The 17,987-nt window shown below is 33.2% G+C and overlaps 1 protein-coding gene across 1 annotated transcript in view; it reads right to left on the minus strand.

The window, feature by feature from the left end:
- The window catches only part of RIMS2 (regulating synaptic membrane exocytosis 2), a 572,812-nt gene that overhangs the window by 417,385 nt on the left and 137,440 nt on the right, over window positions 1-17,987 (minus strand). The window contains exon 5 of the mRNA XM_046642144.1: window positions 7,279-7,290. Within this exon, the coding sequence (XP_046498100.1) occupies window positions 7,279-7,290 (12 nt within the window). The remainder of the gene's footprint in view (window positions 1-7,278; window positions 7,291-17,987) is intronic.

Below are 17,987 nucleotides of genomic sequence, written 5' to 3' on the forward strand. Positions count from 1 at the left end.
TTGCTTCAATGAGTACATATTAATAAAACTACTTTTGATTATTTTAGAACCTAAACACAATGCAGAGTTTTCCTCTTCTTTGAAAGCATGAACAGACACTACAAAGAAAAGGAAACACAAATGGATTCCAAACATGAAAAGATGTTCAACATCACTCATAGTAACATAATTGCAAATTAAAATTATAATGAAACTGGTAAAGATACAAAAGTTGGATACATTGTGTTTTCAAGGATGTGGAAACAATCATTCGCCATGCTATTAGTGAAAATATAAATCAATACAATGGTTAGAGAGGGCAATTTGGCATACTGATCAAAATTTCAAATATTCTGCAACTCCATCTTAAGGAATTTACCTTACAGGTTTACTTGCACGTATGCAATGTGAGATATATATATAACTATATTTATAATAGCAAAATATTAGATATAATCTGGTTAAATAAATTTTGGCATATCCATACAAGGTAATAATGAATTCATTAAGTTAAATGTGATAATTCTATATGTATCAACACAGAAAAATTCCCAAGACATACAAGTAAGAGATAAAATTAAGCTGCAGACCATTTGTGTAAAAACTGTATGTCAATATAATATCTCTTAGAATATATAAAAGAAAATAATAACTGGTTGCCTATGGGGAAAAGAACTGAGGTACTGGAAAATTGGAGGACTGAAGGCCAGGGATGGAAAAGAAACTTTGTTTTCATTATATATACTTTTCTATCTTTTGAATTTTGTACCATGTTCCTACATTACTTATACAAATACATAATCTTCTTTAATATAAGCATAAATATTTTGTATATACCATAACATGGCAGTGATGAAGAACTATATTCTAAAGACTCATAGGAATTGGAGGATAGGGTGGGACCAGAGGAATGAGTTAAGGGAACTGAAAGTGCCATTTAGGTGGAAGGGCGTTGAGGGCAGAGACTGCCATAAAAGAAGAAGAAAATGGAGAAAGGGATCATGAAAATGAAAAATGAATTTATTCTGCCAGGGAATAAGGACTCAAAGCAGCTCCACACAAAAAAGAACTGGCCCATAATGAGTTCTCTCCAGGCTCTGTCCTGGTCAGATAAATTAAACAAAGGCCTTGGAGAGATCAAGCAGAGCCAATGGGGGAAGAATACATCCAGGACCTGTTAGATCACCACTGGACCCAATAACTAAGAGTATCACATGGCAATCATCAAGCCAATACTATACATTGTTCTATTTTATCTTTTCTATTAAATATAATAAATTCTCCTGTTTATTTTTGGAACATGATGGTGGGTTATACTTTCCTTTTTAGTACTTAGGAAAGAGGGTCCTCAGAGTTGTGGGGAAGGAATCAATAATTAAACATAACAACCCTATACTTGTATACTTATTTATTACCTCTTTTTCACAGATAAGGAAAGTGATGCTTAAAGTCATAAAGTAATTGGCCCAAATACTATAGTTAGCAAAGTGATAGAGCCTGGCTCCAAACTCAGGCATTCTGAGAGCTGAGTTTGTGTCCTTAACCATTTCATGTTACATCTCACCTTACCCCCTGTTAGGCCTTCTCCCACAGCTCACTGTTAGATGGAAGTTGTCGTGAGAATGAAATGAAATAATACGCGTTAAAAAGTTTATGACAGTGTTCTTCATACATAATGATTGTTTAATAAGTCTTAGCTGTTATTATTAATAAACATCTCTTCCTTGGTTTCCTAAAGCTCTTTCAACTCCGTATCTCCACAACTAAAATCACTACCTTCCCTCTCTGCCATAAATATGCTCTCTATCTTCCATATGCTGGCTTCAGCACAAATATCCTCATTCAATGCAATAATCTAGTTGTCATCCTGGCTTTTTATTCAACCACCAAACTTCTCAGTTTTAACTCTCAACTCTCAAATCTGTCACCCCATATAGATACTGACACTTTCTATTTCAGGGGCTCATAAACTCTCATCTATGGCATTTAACAATAGCCCTTCCTTATCCATGGTTTTGCTTTCCATGGTTTCATTTACCCATGGTCAATCATGGTCCAAAAATATTAAATGGAAAATTCCAGATATAAACAATTCAGAAGTTTTAAATCACATACCATTCTGCATAGCGTGATGAAATCTCCTGCTAGCCCACGCCATCCTGCCCAGGACATGAATCATCTCTTTGTCCAGCGTGTACATGCTGTCTATGCTACCCGCCCATTAGTCACTCAGTAGCCATCTTGGTTATCAGATCAACTATCGCGGTATCCCAGTGCTTGTGTTCAAGTAACCCTTATTTTACTTAATAATGGCCCCAAAGTGCAAGTATAGTGATGCTGGCAATTCAGATGCCAAAGAGAAGCTGTAAAGTGCTTCCTTTACGTGAAAAGGTAAAAGTTCCTTACTTAATAAGGCAAGAAAAAAATCATATGCTAAGGTTGCTAAGATCTATGATAACTTTTATTACAGCATATTGCTATAATTGTTCTATTATTAGTTATTGTTGTTAATCTCTTACTGTGCCTAAGTTATAAAATTAAACTTTATCATTAGCATGTATGTATAGCAAAAAACATAGTATATACATAGGGTTAAGTACTATCGGATGTTTGAGGCATCCACTAGGGGTCTTGGAATGTATTCCTCACAGATAAGGACAGAATACTGTAGTTAAGGGAATCTCATAGAGGATAAATAAACAGGTCTCATTTTCAGTTACAGATTGGATGGAATGGTATACAGAATTGGAATAACTCAATCAAAGCAAAAGTTATCCAAAAGATGGAAAAGTAGCAATATATAATCAAAATGTATGGCCTGTCCTTGCTCTCAAGAAGTTAGCTATGGTGCAATTGTACTTTGTAGTCGCTCCAACTTCCTCTAAACTGTCGTAGCCAAAATGAGTGTCACTTTAAATCAGTTCTTATTAGTAAGATCAACTTCCATAAAACTTCAACATATTATCCTTGTCAGTATTTTCTCTCGTCATATACATATATATTTTAATTTCCTTGAGATATTTCATTTTACAGACATTTTATTTCACAGAATTTTCACACTGTGAGTTTTTAACCCATTTTTATAAGAGACTTAAGTCAGATTTTCAATGCTCACTTCTGCATTTACTCAAAATATGCAAATAACCAGGTGAATGATTTTTAAAATGATAAATTTCCACTAAGCTTAGAGTGTATAACATATTCAAACAAATATTCAGCAGCCCCTCTCTGTCTTTTGATTTACTCCCTGCCTTCTAGATGTATTTTCTTCTAGATTCTTGTTGAATGGTATGTTGTCTAAATAAGATTAGTCCAAAATACTTCTATATAGTTGATGAGAAACTCTGGATGTTTGTATTGCTTTCCTACTAAATGATGTAAGAATTTTGGGTTTTGTCAGGCTCATAATAAAAGAGGCAGAGTAGTAGTAGTAGTATTTAAACTTGTGATTTTATTATAAGAGTTAGCCCTGACAAAGCTGTTATATTCAGTTTCTAGAACAATTTTATTAAAGTCATATACATGTTTTTGTATTATTAAATATAAATGCAAAAGCAAATAATCGACCACTGTTAAGACAATATTTACTGGAATGCAGCTCCACACAGCTATTACCTAGATGAAATGTAACAATCAAACATACTTTAACTTGAAAATGCTTTCAAGTATATGCTAAATTGCAACTCCGTAAGAGAATAACAATGGGCAACTAGATAAACACATAGGATACGGAAGCCTGAATAAGGTACTTAAATCAGAAAAAGCGTCAGATTGCAGCGAAAACAAAGAGCACTTTGCTCTGAATGTCATAGCTGTAGCTGCAACCCAACAGATAACCTTTACCTTTATGCTTCTGAAATGTGAAAAATACTATAGGTCATATATCATCCTTCCACACCCTTCATTTCAATAACATACCATTAGTAACATCATTTTTTAATAATAAAAGTTAATAACCTGTCAATAACAAGTGAAATTTTTACTTATTATTGTCTTAAGAGATATTGGCATCCTAAAAGAACTGTTGTAAAAAGAGAGAGGAATAATTTAAGATCCTCATTAAAGTGGTCTTTGCATAAACAGATAATATTGTCTCTAGACAGTGAAATGATCATCACTTTGTTCCAAAAACTATAATTTCACTATGCTCTCACTAGACACTAGCAGGTCAGTATTTACTAAAAGATGAACAGATATATAAATGTCCTAATTTATGGCAAATAATGCACCATGGAAGTTTAGTTTACTTATTTGTTCGACACATCTTAACAAGTCTGAGAAACATCCAAATTACATTAAAAAAAATTCAACCTCCTTTGCTTTGATTCTATGTGAAATAGAATGTATTCATATTTAAGGAAATATTCATTCTCTAAAACCAACACATTCATATTAATTTACTGTTTGCAACCTGAGGTAATTTATATGTAATACATGAGCAGATGTGTTAAGTGATCCTAATTCTTCAAACATTTATAGAGATAAAAGCAGAGAGATGAGTATCTGGCCAATGCTCAAAACATGTGCTTCTTTATTCCACTTATATATTTCTGAAGAACACCTCTAGCTGTTTGTATGGTTTCCCTCCTATACACTGCATCTCCACTAACATTTCCATTAGGAACGATTTTGGCTATAAGTGACAGAAAATCTGGCTACTGATGGCAGAAACAAATTGGGAGTGGGTAGTTTTCTCACACTGGAGAAAGGTTTCTGATGGTGTTGGATCAATGGCCCAACAATGTCATGACTACTAACTCAAATATTCTTGGCTCTTCCCTCGTCTTCACAAATGGCTAGTGAAGCTCAAGACATCACTTTTGCCTTAAAAGGCAGTGCCAGCTACATCTTTCTTTTTTATCATGACTTCCTAGAAGCCCTCATAAATTTTCTTATACCTCATTTGCTAGAACTGTGGCACAGAGCCATTCTCAGTTGCAAGGAAAACTAAACAATTTTATATTTTTCAAGTCCTTCTATCGGGGGTTGCAAGAGAGAAGGAAATTGGAAATGTCTGTTAGGACAGCCATTAAACAGGGTCTAGAACAGTCTGCTCTTTCAACTTCTCAACATTCCATACATATATTTTACATGTAGCAATTCTCCCTCTCCCTAAGGGAGATAATCCCAAAGTTCCATCTAGTCATCAAATCTAGCTCTGAATCTAGGATCTCTGAGGTAGAGCAAATCTTTCCATCATGGCCGAGCGTGGATCATTGTGAACCACTGACCTATACACTGAAAGACAAGCTATCTGTTCCCAGTACACCCAAGACACAATGATGGAGAAGGAACAGGGTAACTGCAACAAAAACTCTCATTCAAAAACAGGAAAAATGAGAAATATACAGTGGCCAACTGTTCACAGCACACAACAATCCCTACATGAGCAACACCTCAATTTCCTTGGATATCCTATCTGGCAGCCCCTGATTCAGCTACCCAGGAGGTTCTCCCTTGACTTTTGTCATTCATATTCCCTGGTTCTGCCCTTTGGGAGTATGTCCCTTGTCCATTATCCTCCTTAGCAATACATGAGATTCGCATTGAAGTGTACCCTTCTTGCATTTTGTACAGCTTTTATCTCCACTGCTTTATATGTATCATACTGTTACTATGAGCACAGGGTATTGCCTTAGAGGTTGAATAGTCAGAATGTTTGCTATGCAAGCTTGGGGTTTCTTTAAGCCACTAGCCACATATGGGTATTTAAATTTAATTAAAACTAATTAAAATTAAAAATTCAATTCTCAGTCACACTAGCCACATTTTAAGTGTTCAATATCCACATGTGACTAAAGCTTACTGCATTGGATGAAGATATAAAACATTTTCATCATTGGTGAAAGTTCTATTGAACAGTGCTGCATAAAGAGTGTCATAAAAAGGCCTGTTGAAATTTATTTTAATGTTCCAAATACACATAAAATTAGTATACTTTAATCTGTTAGTCAATCCATGGTTTAAAATACAGACTGGCACATTATGAAATCTTGTCAATACATGAAAGTCATTTTCATAGCTGAGTTATCACTGTCTCATTTCCAGGATAGGTGTCAGAATTCATTACGAAATCTACAGACAATAATGAAAACATTATGTATCCTGTGTTAACTCTGGACACAAAATTAGCACTAGAGATTCTAAAGGCAGTGGATTGCCTAATTTGCACTACTTGAATTGCCTGAATTGCATTACTTAGCTAATAAGGTTGGCTGGCAAAAAGCTGGTAAGGTCTCTAGGGAACCTGCTGGAATTGAGGATGATGCACAGTCTGGGAGATGTCTAAGTAACTGACCTGAACATCTTCAAAACTGCCTTAAAAGTTTGGTAGAATTCTTATGGGTAAAAAAAAAAAAAAAAAGGAAAAGAAGGTAGTCACATTTATCTTTTCTTCTGCTCAGAGCTTTCATTCTAAACCCACATCAGTATTTGCCAACATCCACATTATCCCCAACCTAGTAACTGAAGACTAAAGAGAATAAAAAAGCTCCAATTCGCAAAAAAGAAGGCACTCTTTAGAAGATCTCAGCTGAAGGATGTTCTCTTTGGGTTTTAAGCCAATTTAATTTGGAAAACTTGAAAAGACCTCAAGTTTTAGTCTGACTCATCAAAAAATCAAAATAGAAGGATTTTATCTATGTTTGCAGGATGTCGTCAATCTCCAGAGCAGATCCAAACTCAAATCAGACTTCTAAGGGCAGACACTAGCAGATTATTAAAATCTAGCCTGTAGTCAAATTCTATATGCCTGAGTATTTTTAAATTATAAACACATCTAATATTCAACATGAGAATATAAGATAGATATTTTACCAGTCTCTAAAACATATTGTTAAGAAAAATTAAAATACATTAAATATTTAAATCAGTTGTAAATATATCCTTTGGAAGATCCATGTTCAATATTATTGTGACTTGTTATTACAATACTAACTCAGAAGTTTCTTTTAAAAATTATGACCACTACAATGATGAATTTAGGGAAGTAAAATATGAGCAAAGAAACTCTTATCACACAGAGAAATTCTATAAGATCTCCTTTAAAAAATAAATAAATAAATTCTAAAGAGGCAAGCTTCTTTAAGTATCAAATAATCAAATTTTCCTCTATAATATAATAAAATGTGCTTTTCAGTAAATCAGAAAGCATGCTTAAAATATACCTTAATGTTTAGCAATTATCATGCACTACAACTGTAACAAAACATTTAGAAGTATATAAATTAAATACAACTATAAAATTAAAACTAGCAATAACAACAAGAAAAAAATATTAGACAGAAAAAAGACTCTAACCACTTTGTCCTCCTGGTGTGAATATCCACGAAAGCAAGTTAGAAAGGACAGAAAAGACAAAACAGGAAGAAATAATTAATCCCATTCTTAAAACAAATAAGAGTCTTTAAGAGTTTGTTAGTGAAATAAAAATTCTGAAAAAGTCTAAATTACATTTTGACTGGAAGATAAACTTTTTAAGAGGAAAATTTTTTCCATACATTTCAAACAAGAGCATGTTATAAACAAGAATATGTTAAGGTAAATAAACAGAATAATTTCTATAAAAGCCATTAAATACCCAAACATCAAAAAGAATGCTCTTTTCACAAATAAAATCTTAATCAAACATTCAACTAACTCAAAGCGAGAAACTAAAAAATGTTAAAGAAAAAAGCTTTTATGCACAAAAACAATAAAACAGAGCATCACTATTTATCTTTAATTTCATCATATACTATCAAAAGTAGACAAGATTTAATATGAATTAAGCGTATTGCTTTTAAAAGTTATTTCTGTCCCACTAATTTAGAAGTCTTCTAAACTTTATAATTAAAAAGAAAAAATTTAATTAGAAAAAGTCATTAAAGATAAAATATTATTGATTACACTTGGTAATTTTGGGTCATAGTTTCCCAATATTATAAATGTGGAAAAATAAAATAAGAGATATGATTTGGCCAAGAAAACATATTAAGATATGCTAAAATTAAAAACAGTTGCATTTCTCTTTACTTAAATATAAAATATTGATAATAATAGTAAAAATGATAATGTAATAGTAAGATCTGATATATTACAAGAACCTATACAGTAAAATTAAAATCATGTGTTTTGAGGTATCACTGCTTCTCTAAAATATGGGTGGCAGTACATAATACTTGTGACTAAGAGGAAGGACCTTGCAATCAGACAGACTTATCTTAAAATTACACCTTTTTTAAATAAGACTTTTAGCTGTACATCTTCTGCAATTTTCTTAAGCCCTCTAAGCCTTTACTTCCTTATCTGAAAAACAGGGAATTATTTACTTCATAAGGCTTTCTGAGAATTAAATAAAATAACATGAAAAGCTCTCAATACAGTGGCTGGCACACAGTTCTATACCTGATATTCTAGCCTATTAACACATAGGATATTGCATACAAGGGATAGGAGTGCCTCCTTTACATTACCGTGTTCTTGACTGTTTCATTTGTTACAAATATTGAAACTAAAGATCCTATAAAAGCTATTGTACACAGTAAAACTAAAGATCATATAAAAGCTATTGTACACAGTCAAGGACACCTATTGCCAATCATTTAGTCCAACAAAAATCATTTATGGAGCACTCATTACATATGCATCAGGCACTACACTAGATTTCCGAGACATAAAAAAGGAGTAAAACAGCTAAATGTAGTGAGAGATAAATATGAACAAATCATTGCAGAACAGAGAGATGTTATGAAAGAAAGAGAATAACAAAGCACTACGGAAACACAAATGATTAAGGAAATACTAGCATTTGGAGAAAGGATTAAGAGCAGTGTTCTGAGAAGTAATGAGGTCTTCAAAGAATAATGAAGAGAATGTCGGCCAGACCAGTGACAGAGAACATTTTATGCAAAGAACATGGAATATATAAAAAGCACAAACAAAACTGGCATATTGGGAATAGAAATAGTTGAAAATGATTAGATTATAACTGATACACTTGAACTAAAGTCTCCAGAGTTAACTACATTAATATCTAGCAAAAACTTAGAAGCCAATACTTTCACAAGATAACTCACATTGCAGAAATTTTAAAAAAGAAACAAAATGAAGTCATAACTAATGAATTTGCTAATAGTTTGCTAATAGCTAATCCCTCTTAACAGATAAAACAAGTACAATTTTAGCTATAACATATACATGAAATATTACTGCCATCATATCTTTATTATCTTTCAATAGGAATAAAAAATAAACACAAAAATCTATCACATGATTTATAAATAAGGCATAAGCTTATCAGCTACTATTTATTGAGTGTTCACTATTACAATGTGCAGGCTGATTGGAAGGAGACAAATCTGGAAAAAGGGACAACAATTAGGAAGTTGTTGAAATATTTTGAGTAAAAAACAACTGTGAGAGTGGTATGTACTACAGTAGTAGCAAGAAGAATGGAGAGAAGTAGATTGACTTAGGAGATACTGAGAAGTAAGGCTCCTTAAGACTTGATTGAGGAACAGGAAGAGTAGAGAAAGACTTTCAGAGACTGGCTTCGGCAACTGGGAGAACAAGAGGACAATTCTTTGAAAGAAAAAAACACATGAGAAGCAAATTTGGGGAAAATAATGAATTCAGTATAGACAAGGTGAATTTGAGGTGCCTATTTATACATCCAGAGATTTTCAGTAAGCAGCTGTATAGGTGGATCTGGAGCTCAAAAGAATAATCAGGCTGGTGAAATCAATCTGTAAATCATCAGTACATATACAATATTTGAAGCTATAGGAGTGAATAAAATCTCCCAACGAAATTGTTAAAGAAAAACTGAAGAATGAGAATGATGACCCCTGATCAAAATGGTTCTTCTCTTCGAACTGGGAAGTCTTTCAAAGAATAGAAACTTCAAACAAAAGGATTAGCTATGTCTTCTAATCAGATTTTAGTAATACAATTAAGTCAGAAGTTTCAATGTTTTGTCAAAAGTGATATTAATTTCATTAATAATCAAACTGGAATTGAGTTGCTCGAAAATCAAAGGTAATGTATAAATGTAAAATATTATCAAGGACTTTAAGACAAAGACTGATTAAAATCTCACATGAAATATAAAAAATAACCTGCTGTAGAGGAATATTTTTATTTTAGACATATGGATAATTTGGATTTAAAATGTTCTTTAAAAATGAATTTTCACCTGAATCATTTAGATATTTACTTCAACTTTACACTTAGTCTGTGTTTTTTTTTTAAAAAAAAAAAAGACTACATGATTCAATTCAAAGATTAAAGATTAGGGGCCGGCCTGGTGGCATAGTGGTTAAGTTCGCATGTTCTGCTTTGGCAGACTGGGATTCAGGGGTTCAGACCCCTGGTGCGGACCTATGCACCGCTCATCACAGCACACTGCGGTGGCGTCCCACATACAAAACAGAGGAAGATTGGCACAGATGTTAGCTCAGCAACAGTCTTCCTCAAGCAAAAAGAGAAAGATTGGCAAAAGATGTTACCTCAGGGCCAATCTTCCTCACACACACACCAAAAAAAGATTAAAGATTAAAATAGCTTTATATATTTTACATACATATTCATTATGGTAGACTCAGTTTATGTATGCAATAAGGAATACTCAACCCAATATACAAATATGACTAATTGAATAAGAAAACATATGTGAAAGCATCCCTCATGATATCTGACATATATAGTAGGTAAAAAGGAATCTAGTAGCACAAAAATTATTGCAAAACACTTTTATAGCACTCACTGTGTGCCAGGTTTATGTCTAAGTGCTTCAAAAATATTAATTCACTTTATATTCACAAAAACCTTGTGAGATAGGTACTATTACTATTTCTATTACAGATGAAACTGAAGCAGAGAGAGTAAGCATCTTGTACAAGGTCACACAGCCAGCAAGTAATAAAGCTGGAAATCAAACTTAGTCTCACTTCAGAACTTGGGCTAGAGCCACCACACTATGCCACCTCTATATAATGCCAGTGTCCCCTGCTGGCTTTATATATATTTTATATAATTTAATTGATCAATTATTTTAGGTCATAATTATTAGACTTGAAAACCCTAATAATTTAGAGTATGTCCAAAAGTATTTATTTAAAATTTATTGTATTTTATTTTCAAAAATAATTTTATACTCACCATCTTTTCCTTATAATCAACTCTCCCAATGGCCATCCTTACTGTTTTATCACTTCTGCTGATAACTAATCACACTCCCTCTCCTCAAGATCAGTTTACTTTAACTGTTAATCTACCTTCTCATTATCACTTATTGATTCTATTATTCTCTTTCCTGTTATTTCCTCTTGATAGTCGTAGCATCTTTTCAGATTAAATATGGCAATTTTATCTGCCAACAGCTATTCTTTATGCAACTTTCCATTATTAGTTCCCCAGTCACGTAGGAAATTAATGTTAGTTCCCCTCAGTCAGTCTTCCTCCTACTACTTCCCCCTCTGTATTGCCAAAAAGAAAGATCCCTCCCTCTATACCAGTGCTGTCTACTTTCCACAGTTAAACTGCCATCACTTGTCTCTTTTTGCCTACCTTCTGTAATCAATCTAAAACTACCTGTCTTTCATACCACTACAACATTGTTCCATCTCCTCTCTCAAGCCTGGCCTCTTTTTTCAAGAACTGCAACAACTAGATACTGCCCATGCAGTTTATCTTTTTGTTATTCATCTACAAGTTTGGACTGCCATCTTCAAGAAAACATTATCACAGGACTGAGCTGCAGCAAGGAGCTGGATCAAAAGACAAGGCCTATCCCAGAATAACAAGCCCATGATAAGTATACCAGAGTTCTTTCTTCCACTCATTCACTCAATACACTCAACAAGTATTTGTACTACTGACCTATTACATGCCAAACACATAGACGCCTACAGTAAAAAGAGGAGTCAGAATGATGTAATTAATTAATAATAAAATGTTGACTGCTAGATTAGAAGTCTATAGAATCCATTGAGGCACAAAAGAGTGAGTGGTTAATTCACATGGGATACCCAAAGAAAGCATCATGGAGGAGATGATGCTTAAGTCCAGAAAAATTAGTCAGTGTTCATCAAGTGGGTAAGGGTTGTGGGTAGGGATGGGCTCTAGGGGGAAGCAGAGGTGTATTTCAGATTAAAGTAGCAGGGTAAGCAAAAGCATAAGAGATAATAAGCAGTGATAATTTAAGAGAAGTGCAGGTAGTGTACTTTAGTTAGGGCACACAGAATGGAGCGAAGCTTATGCCTCGAGTTAGGCAGGGAATAAGTCATAGGGAGAGGGCTCTTTATGCCATTAGAAACTTCACTCAGGAGATAAGGAGTCATTAAATAGTTTTTAAGCAGAAGATAAAATGATCAGATTAGTATTTTAAAAATATCACCACAGCAGCATGTAAAGAATGTGTTTGTGGAATCCATGCTGAAGCACAAAGACCAGTTAGGAGACTAACATTAGTCCAGGTGATGGAAAATGACAGTCTAAATAAGACAGCAATTAGTAGTTTATTTATATAAAGAGAAAATCCAAAACTTGGGGGAAAAGAGTGGTAAAGGACAGAAACCTGAGATGATTCCTGGCTTTCTGGTTTGGGTGACAGAGTGGATAGTGGTGTCATTCAAAAATTTGAAAATTACAGGAGAGTAGATCTGAGCGTTGTTCCAGCAACAAAAAATACATAGTCTGTTCTGGCCTATGTGAAATTCAATGGTATTCAAATGCACATATGCCAATAACCAAGCATACCTTTCACCTGCTATATAGCAGTAGTCTGCAAATATTTTTTCTCTTCTATAAAATAAATCTCTAAAACCAGGTACCTTTCACACATTTTTAAGAAAGCATTTAGATTTTAAGTTTAAATAGTTGGAAAAGATACATTTTCAGATATGTTGTGTATTGTAGGTGTACTTTAATTATATTTTTATCAAATCTTGGAGCTGCAGATTTATCTCATTCAATATATGGAAAATGTCTACTATATAACCTGTTTGACAAAGCAGTCCACATTGTCAAATCATCAGGCAAATCTGACTATCAAAAAGAGTCTGACTTCATTTTTAACTTCATATCAATGTCTTATTATAGGTCACCATGACAATCATCTTACATCAAAATTCTAATTCTACAAAGAGAGATGAGGCACCAGAGTCTTGCCAAAAGTTTGTTGCCTGAATGAAATAAGCCCTGCTCCCTTCTATATTTCTTACAAAATTTCCCATGGCTTGGCCCTCATGGAACTCTCCCTCAGGACAATGCATTCTGGAATTGTGACCTTGTTTGGTGCCCCAGAGATTTTTACATGCTGAGTCAGTATATTATATAAAGACTAGATTCAGCCTAGGCAGGGTTGAGGAGCATGATTTTCTTTCAAAGAGTAGAAGAGCAATTATAAAAGTGAGTTGAAAAGAAAAATTCACAAAACACAAAACTATTCTCGGGTAGGTCAATTTTAATAAAAAATGAAAGAATACACATGGAAATCTTTGCCCTTGAAGTTAGGCACACCCATCTACTCTCCAGAAAGCCTTCCTTCAACAGCAGGGGTATACTACCTCACTTTCAAGACCACTGCCATACAGTATAAAGTATAAATCCTTAGAGTACAAAGAGTATAAATGCCTTAGAGTATAAAGAGCCCATGGAATGATCCAGAGATTCTCAAAGAAAAACAACCTCAAAATGGTAGCTATAATAGTATTGGTAAGCTTACTTGCTCTTTAGGTAACACTTCCCACAGTGAATTATGCTATACAAGTGACGAAAGTGAGGGCTGAAATAGATGAAAACTATACAAAAGATGCAATATGGAGAGGAAGTAAGCTCATGTAAATTTGGTGAAAATGTTTTCCTTTATGCTTGATTTGAAACATTATTTTGCCTCCTTGCACAATGTTCATATGCACTATGAGGTATAAAATGTCCTAAGATTCTGAAAGTTAGACTGTTTCTCACAGTCACTATGTTATCCTGCACGATTAGAGAGGTTGACATCAATGAGGGGAAACAATTCTTTCTTCCTTTTAAATCCTATAAATACTTTCTAATAATATTCTCACAGGTTCTAGGTTATTCAGCCTAAAGGCTTGAAATTGAGGATTCACCTGATGCAACTACTTGCTTAATGGTGGTCCTATAAATTATATAATTCTGATAAGCTTGCCTGCTTTACTTATTCCTCGAATTCCTATGAAAATAGTTTTCTAAAAGAGTAGTGCCCTCAACATTCCCATGTTATATGAATGTGAGATGAGATAAAAACCAAAGCTTAACACACAATATCCTAGATATAGTAACATAGAATTAATGAAGCTTCTCAGTTTCTTTTTAAAAATTACTTAAGCAGTAGAAACATTTGGCTATATGAATATACTTTCAAATACTTCAAGAATTATAATCTAGTATTAATTTAAAAATCATAAAATGTCAAACTCAGAAGAGATCTTAGAAATTATTTAGATTGATGCTTTCATTTCACAGATTTTAGAACAGAAGCACTAAGACATGAAGTGACATGTCAAACAAAAGTCACACAATACCAGGACAGGAACGAAACTTAGTTTTCCTAATTGTCTCAACTTATGCCATCCTCTTCCTAGAGAATGTCAAATTTTTCCTGATATAATGCTATGTAGTAATCCTATGAATTCTAAAAGAAAATTCATACGCAATATGCTTGCCTTGGGTGTATGGGAACTAAATGTATATTGCATTAGAACGCTAGCTATAGACTTGCAGGCAATCACAGAGACTTGAAAATTTAAAAACAAAAACTGCCTAGAGGATTGCAGAAATATTCTAATCATTATTCTATCTCTCAGTGCACAATTTAAATACTAATCATTAAAACCACTCATATAAATGATACTTCATGACCTGGTTATACAGTAGGATGTCTATATTATTCCATTCTTACCATCTGATATACTGAACACACATATAGCAATACATTTTAAGGGACTTGCTTAAGTTATCACTTTCTTTTATAACCATTCTGAAGTTATAATTCATTCTGCTTAAAATCTGATAATTTATGGTGAAAAAATCTACATCTGTTACATTTGTAAATTAAACAATTCTGAAAACCATATATTCTTTATTTTTTCAAAATTAGATTACCTGTTAAGCAAATGGTAATCTATTTTTCCCACCAAAAAGCAAAAGAAACAAAAAATTAATGTTGCCACATTTTGAAGCTTAAAATAATCCTCATTGTAAATTACCTTTAATGTCTTTCCTACTAGAGTCGCCATTCTATGATTACAAAATAATCTGTCCCTTACGAAGCCATTATTTTTAAATTTGACTAACTATATAGCTTTAATTTATTAAGGGGTATCATCTTAAAAGGAAATAAATGAAAGCAATATATCATAAAATCTTATTGTACTGGTAATTCCATATACTCTGCACTTCATCTATTCTCTCTATATCCTAAATGTACCTCAAAAGAGTTTATTAATTGTTAAGGATGGCTCCGCATGAAAGAGCCTCAAAATTAAAACACAAGATCATTTTATCTTGTTCTCTTAGAAGATTACTAAAATAAATTTTACATAGCTTTATAATTAAATTTTAAGCTATAAAATATTTGTATTCTCATTAATTAACTTCATAAAAATTTCACTGAACTTAATCTTTCAGGGCTATAATAAATCAAAAAATGTATTCAGCATCTATTGAGAGCAAAAGCTTGCTTCTATTACATAAGGCAATTGAGCATATGTAGGATGGCTCACTCTGAAAAGAGAAATTGAACTCAACGTTCTTTTCATCAAGAATATAGACAACCTTATGTACATATATATATATATATATATGATTACATATATAAAGAGAGAAATACACTAATCATTATTTTATCCCTCAGTGCACAATTTATATACTAATTATTAAAACTATATATATATATATATATATATATATATATATTATACAAAGGAATGCTTTCCCAAGTACATTATGAACGAAAATATAAAAAAAAACTAATAAAAGAAATCCAGGACTATCTTCCTTGAGCTAAAATTTAGATATTTTTTCTTATGTTTTATTCCCTAACACTTCTATTAGATCTAAGAAAAAACATGAGAAAAGTGGAGAGTCCTGCCTCTGGTTCCTTCCTTCTTCCATAAGCCATCCCCATGAGGCTAATCCACAACACAGAGAGTTTTATAGTTGATTACAATACAGCAGATGTTTCAAGAAGCATTCCAATTTTTCACTGTACTTAATTTATTGATTAAAACTTTGCTCAGCATAAAGGGACCATATGTTAGAAACCAGAGAATATATTTTCAAGCAAACTATAAAGAGATGTCATTAGAGACTTCTGTTTGTGGCCTAAATAGGGTAGCAAGGACTAGATTTTTCCCCCTGCCTGAAATAAACAAACAAAAGACAAAAATATGTGAAAGAAGACATCAGGCAAAAAAGGACAGTGATAGCTGAAATATGGGAAACAAACAAGACAAGCTATACAATTGCCCCAGGTTACTGCTTTGAGAGGCTTTCCCGGCAGCAGGGCAGTACAGAGGAGCTGAAGTTCAGCTTGGCAGACATCCCGAGTTGAAGAACAAACTGAGAGTCTGAGGAGGCCAATACAGCTGGATTTCACAGGACAAGATGCCAGAGAAGAGAAAGCTGCAGAGGGAGAACCCCAAAGATATGCAGAGAGTCCTTCAAGTATTGAGCTTAGCAATGATCAGTGAGCACACATGTGAGAAAATACCCAGGAGTGGGGAAAAAATTGTCTGAAAAGATTAGAGAGAACAGTGGACGTTCCCACCAGCAAGACTGGAAAAACTCATGATTCACAGGGCATTAGTTAAAGTACTGAGGAAAGTCTTGCCTCAGTAGAAGAGAACAATTACTGCTAAACTGAGCACTGTTCCAGATCCACCTAACAAAGCACAAAAGCAAGATGTAAAAGTATTAAATTGTCTCCATGTAACTTAACTCCATTCCCATAACAAAGCTCCAGAAGAGTCATAGGAAAGCAAAAATATATAGCTCCCAACAAAGTAAAATTTACAGTGCTTAGCATCCAACATAAGATACCAGGCATGTGAAAAAGTCAGAAAAAAATACCATAATAAGAATAATGAATCAAAACCAACCCAAAACTAACAGAAATGTTGGAATTAGCACAGGAGGACATCAAAACAGTTACTACAGAGTGTGTATTCTACATGTTTGAAAAGTTAAGTAGATCATGGAAGACATAAAAAAGTCCAAAAGTGAAATTCTAGAAATGAAAACTATAATGTCTGAGATGAAAAAATACACTGAATGGTATTAACAGCAGATTTGACATTGCAGAAGAAAAGATTAGTAAACTTTAAGGCATAGCAATAAAATGTATACAAAATGAAAAATGGAGAAAAGTAAAGCTGGGTTTGAAGAAAAGAACATAAGTATGGATAATGGGAGTCCCTGAAGGAGAAGAGAGAGGAGGGGGTCAGTAAAAATATTTGAATAATGACCAAAATTTTAAAAAACCCTATGAAAACTATAAACATATAGATCTTTTACTCAAAAAAACTCCAAACACAAGAAATATGAAGAAAAATATACCAAAAAGCATCACAATTAAATTGCACAGAACCAGTGATAAAAAGAATATCTTAAAAGAAGTCTGACGAAAAAAACACATTATATACAGAGAAACAAAGATGAGAATGGTATTGCACTTCTATTTGGAAATAGTGAAAGTGAGAAGACAGTGAAGCAACATCTTTAAAATACTGAAAGAAAATAACTGTCGACCTAGAAATTTACACTCAGCAAAAATATCTTTTAAGAAAACAAAGGCGAAATTTTCAACAAAAAACGTGGAAAGCATTCATCACCAGCAGACTCACATTAAAAGAGATATTAAAGGAAATCCTTCAGGCAGATAAAATATGATATCAGATAAAAATATATATCTACAAAAAGAAATGAACAGTACCAGAAAAGGTAATGACAAGAGGAAATATACAATATTTCTTTTATTATTTGAAACTCCTTAAAAGATA

The sequence above is a fragment of the Equus quagga genome, chromosome 16, assembly GCF_021613505.1.
Source record: "Equus quagga isolate Etosha38 chromosome 16, UCLA_HA_Equagga_1.0, whole genome shotgun sequence".
Lineage (NCBI taxonomy): Eukaryota > Metazoa > Chordata > Mammalia > Perissodactyla > Equidae > Equus > Equus quagga.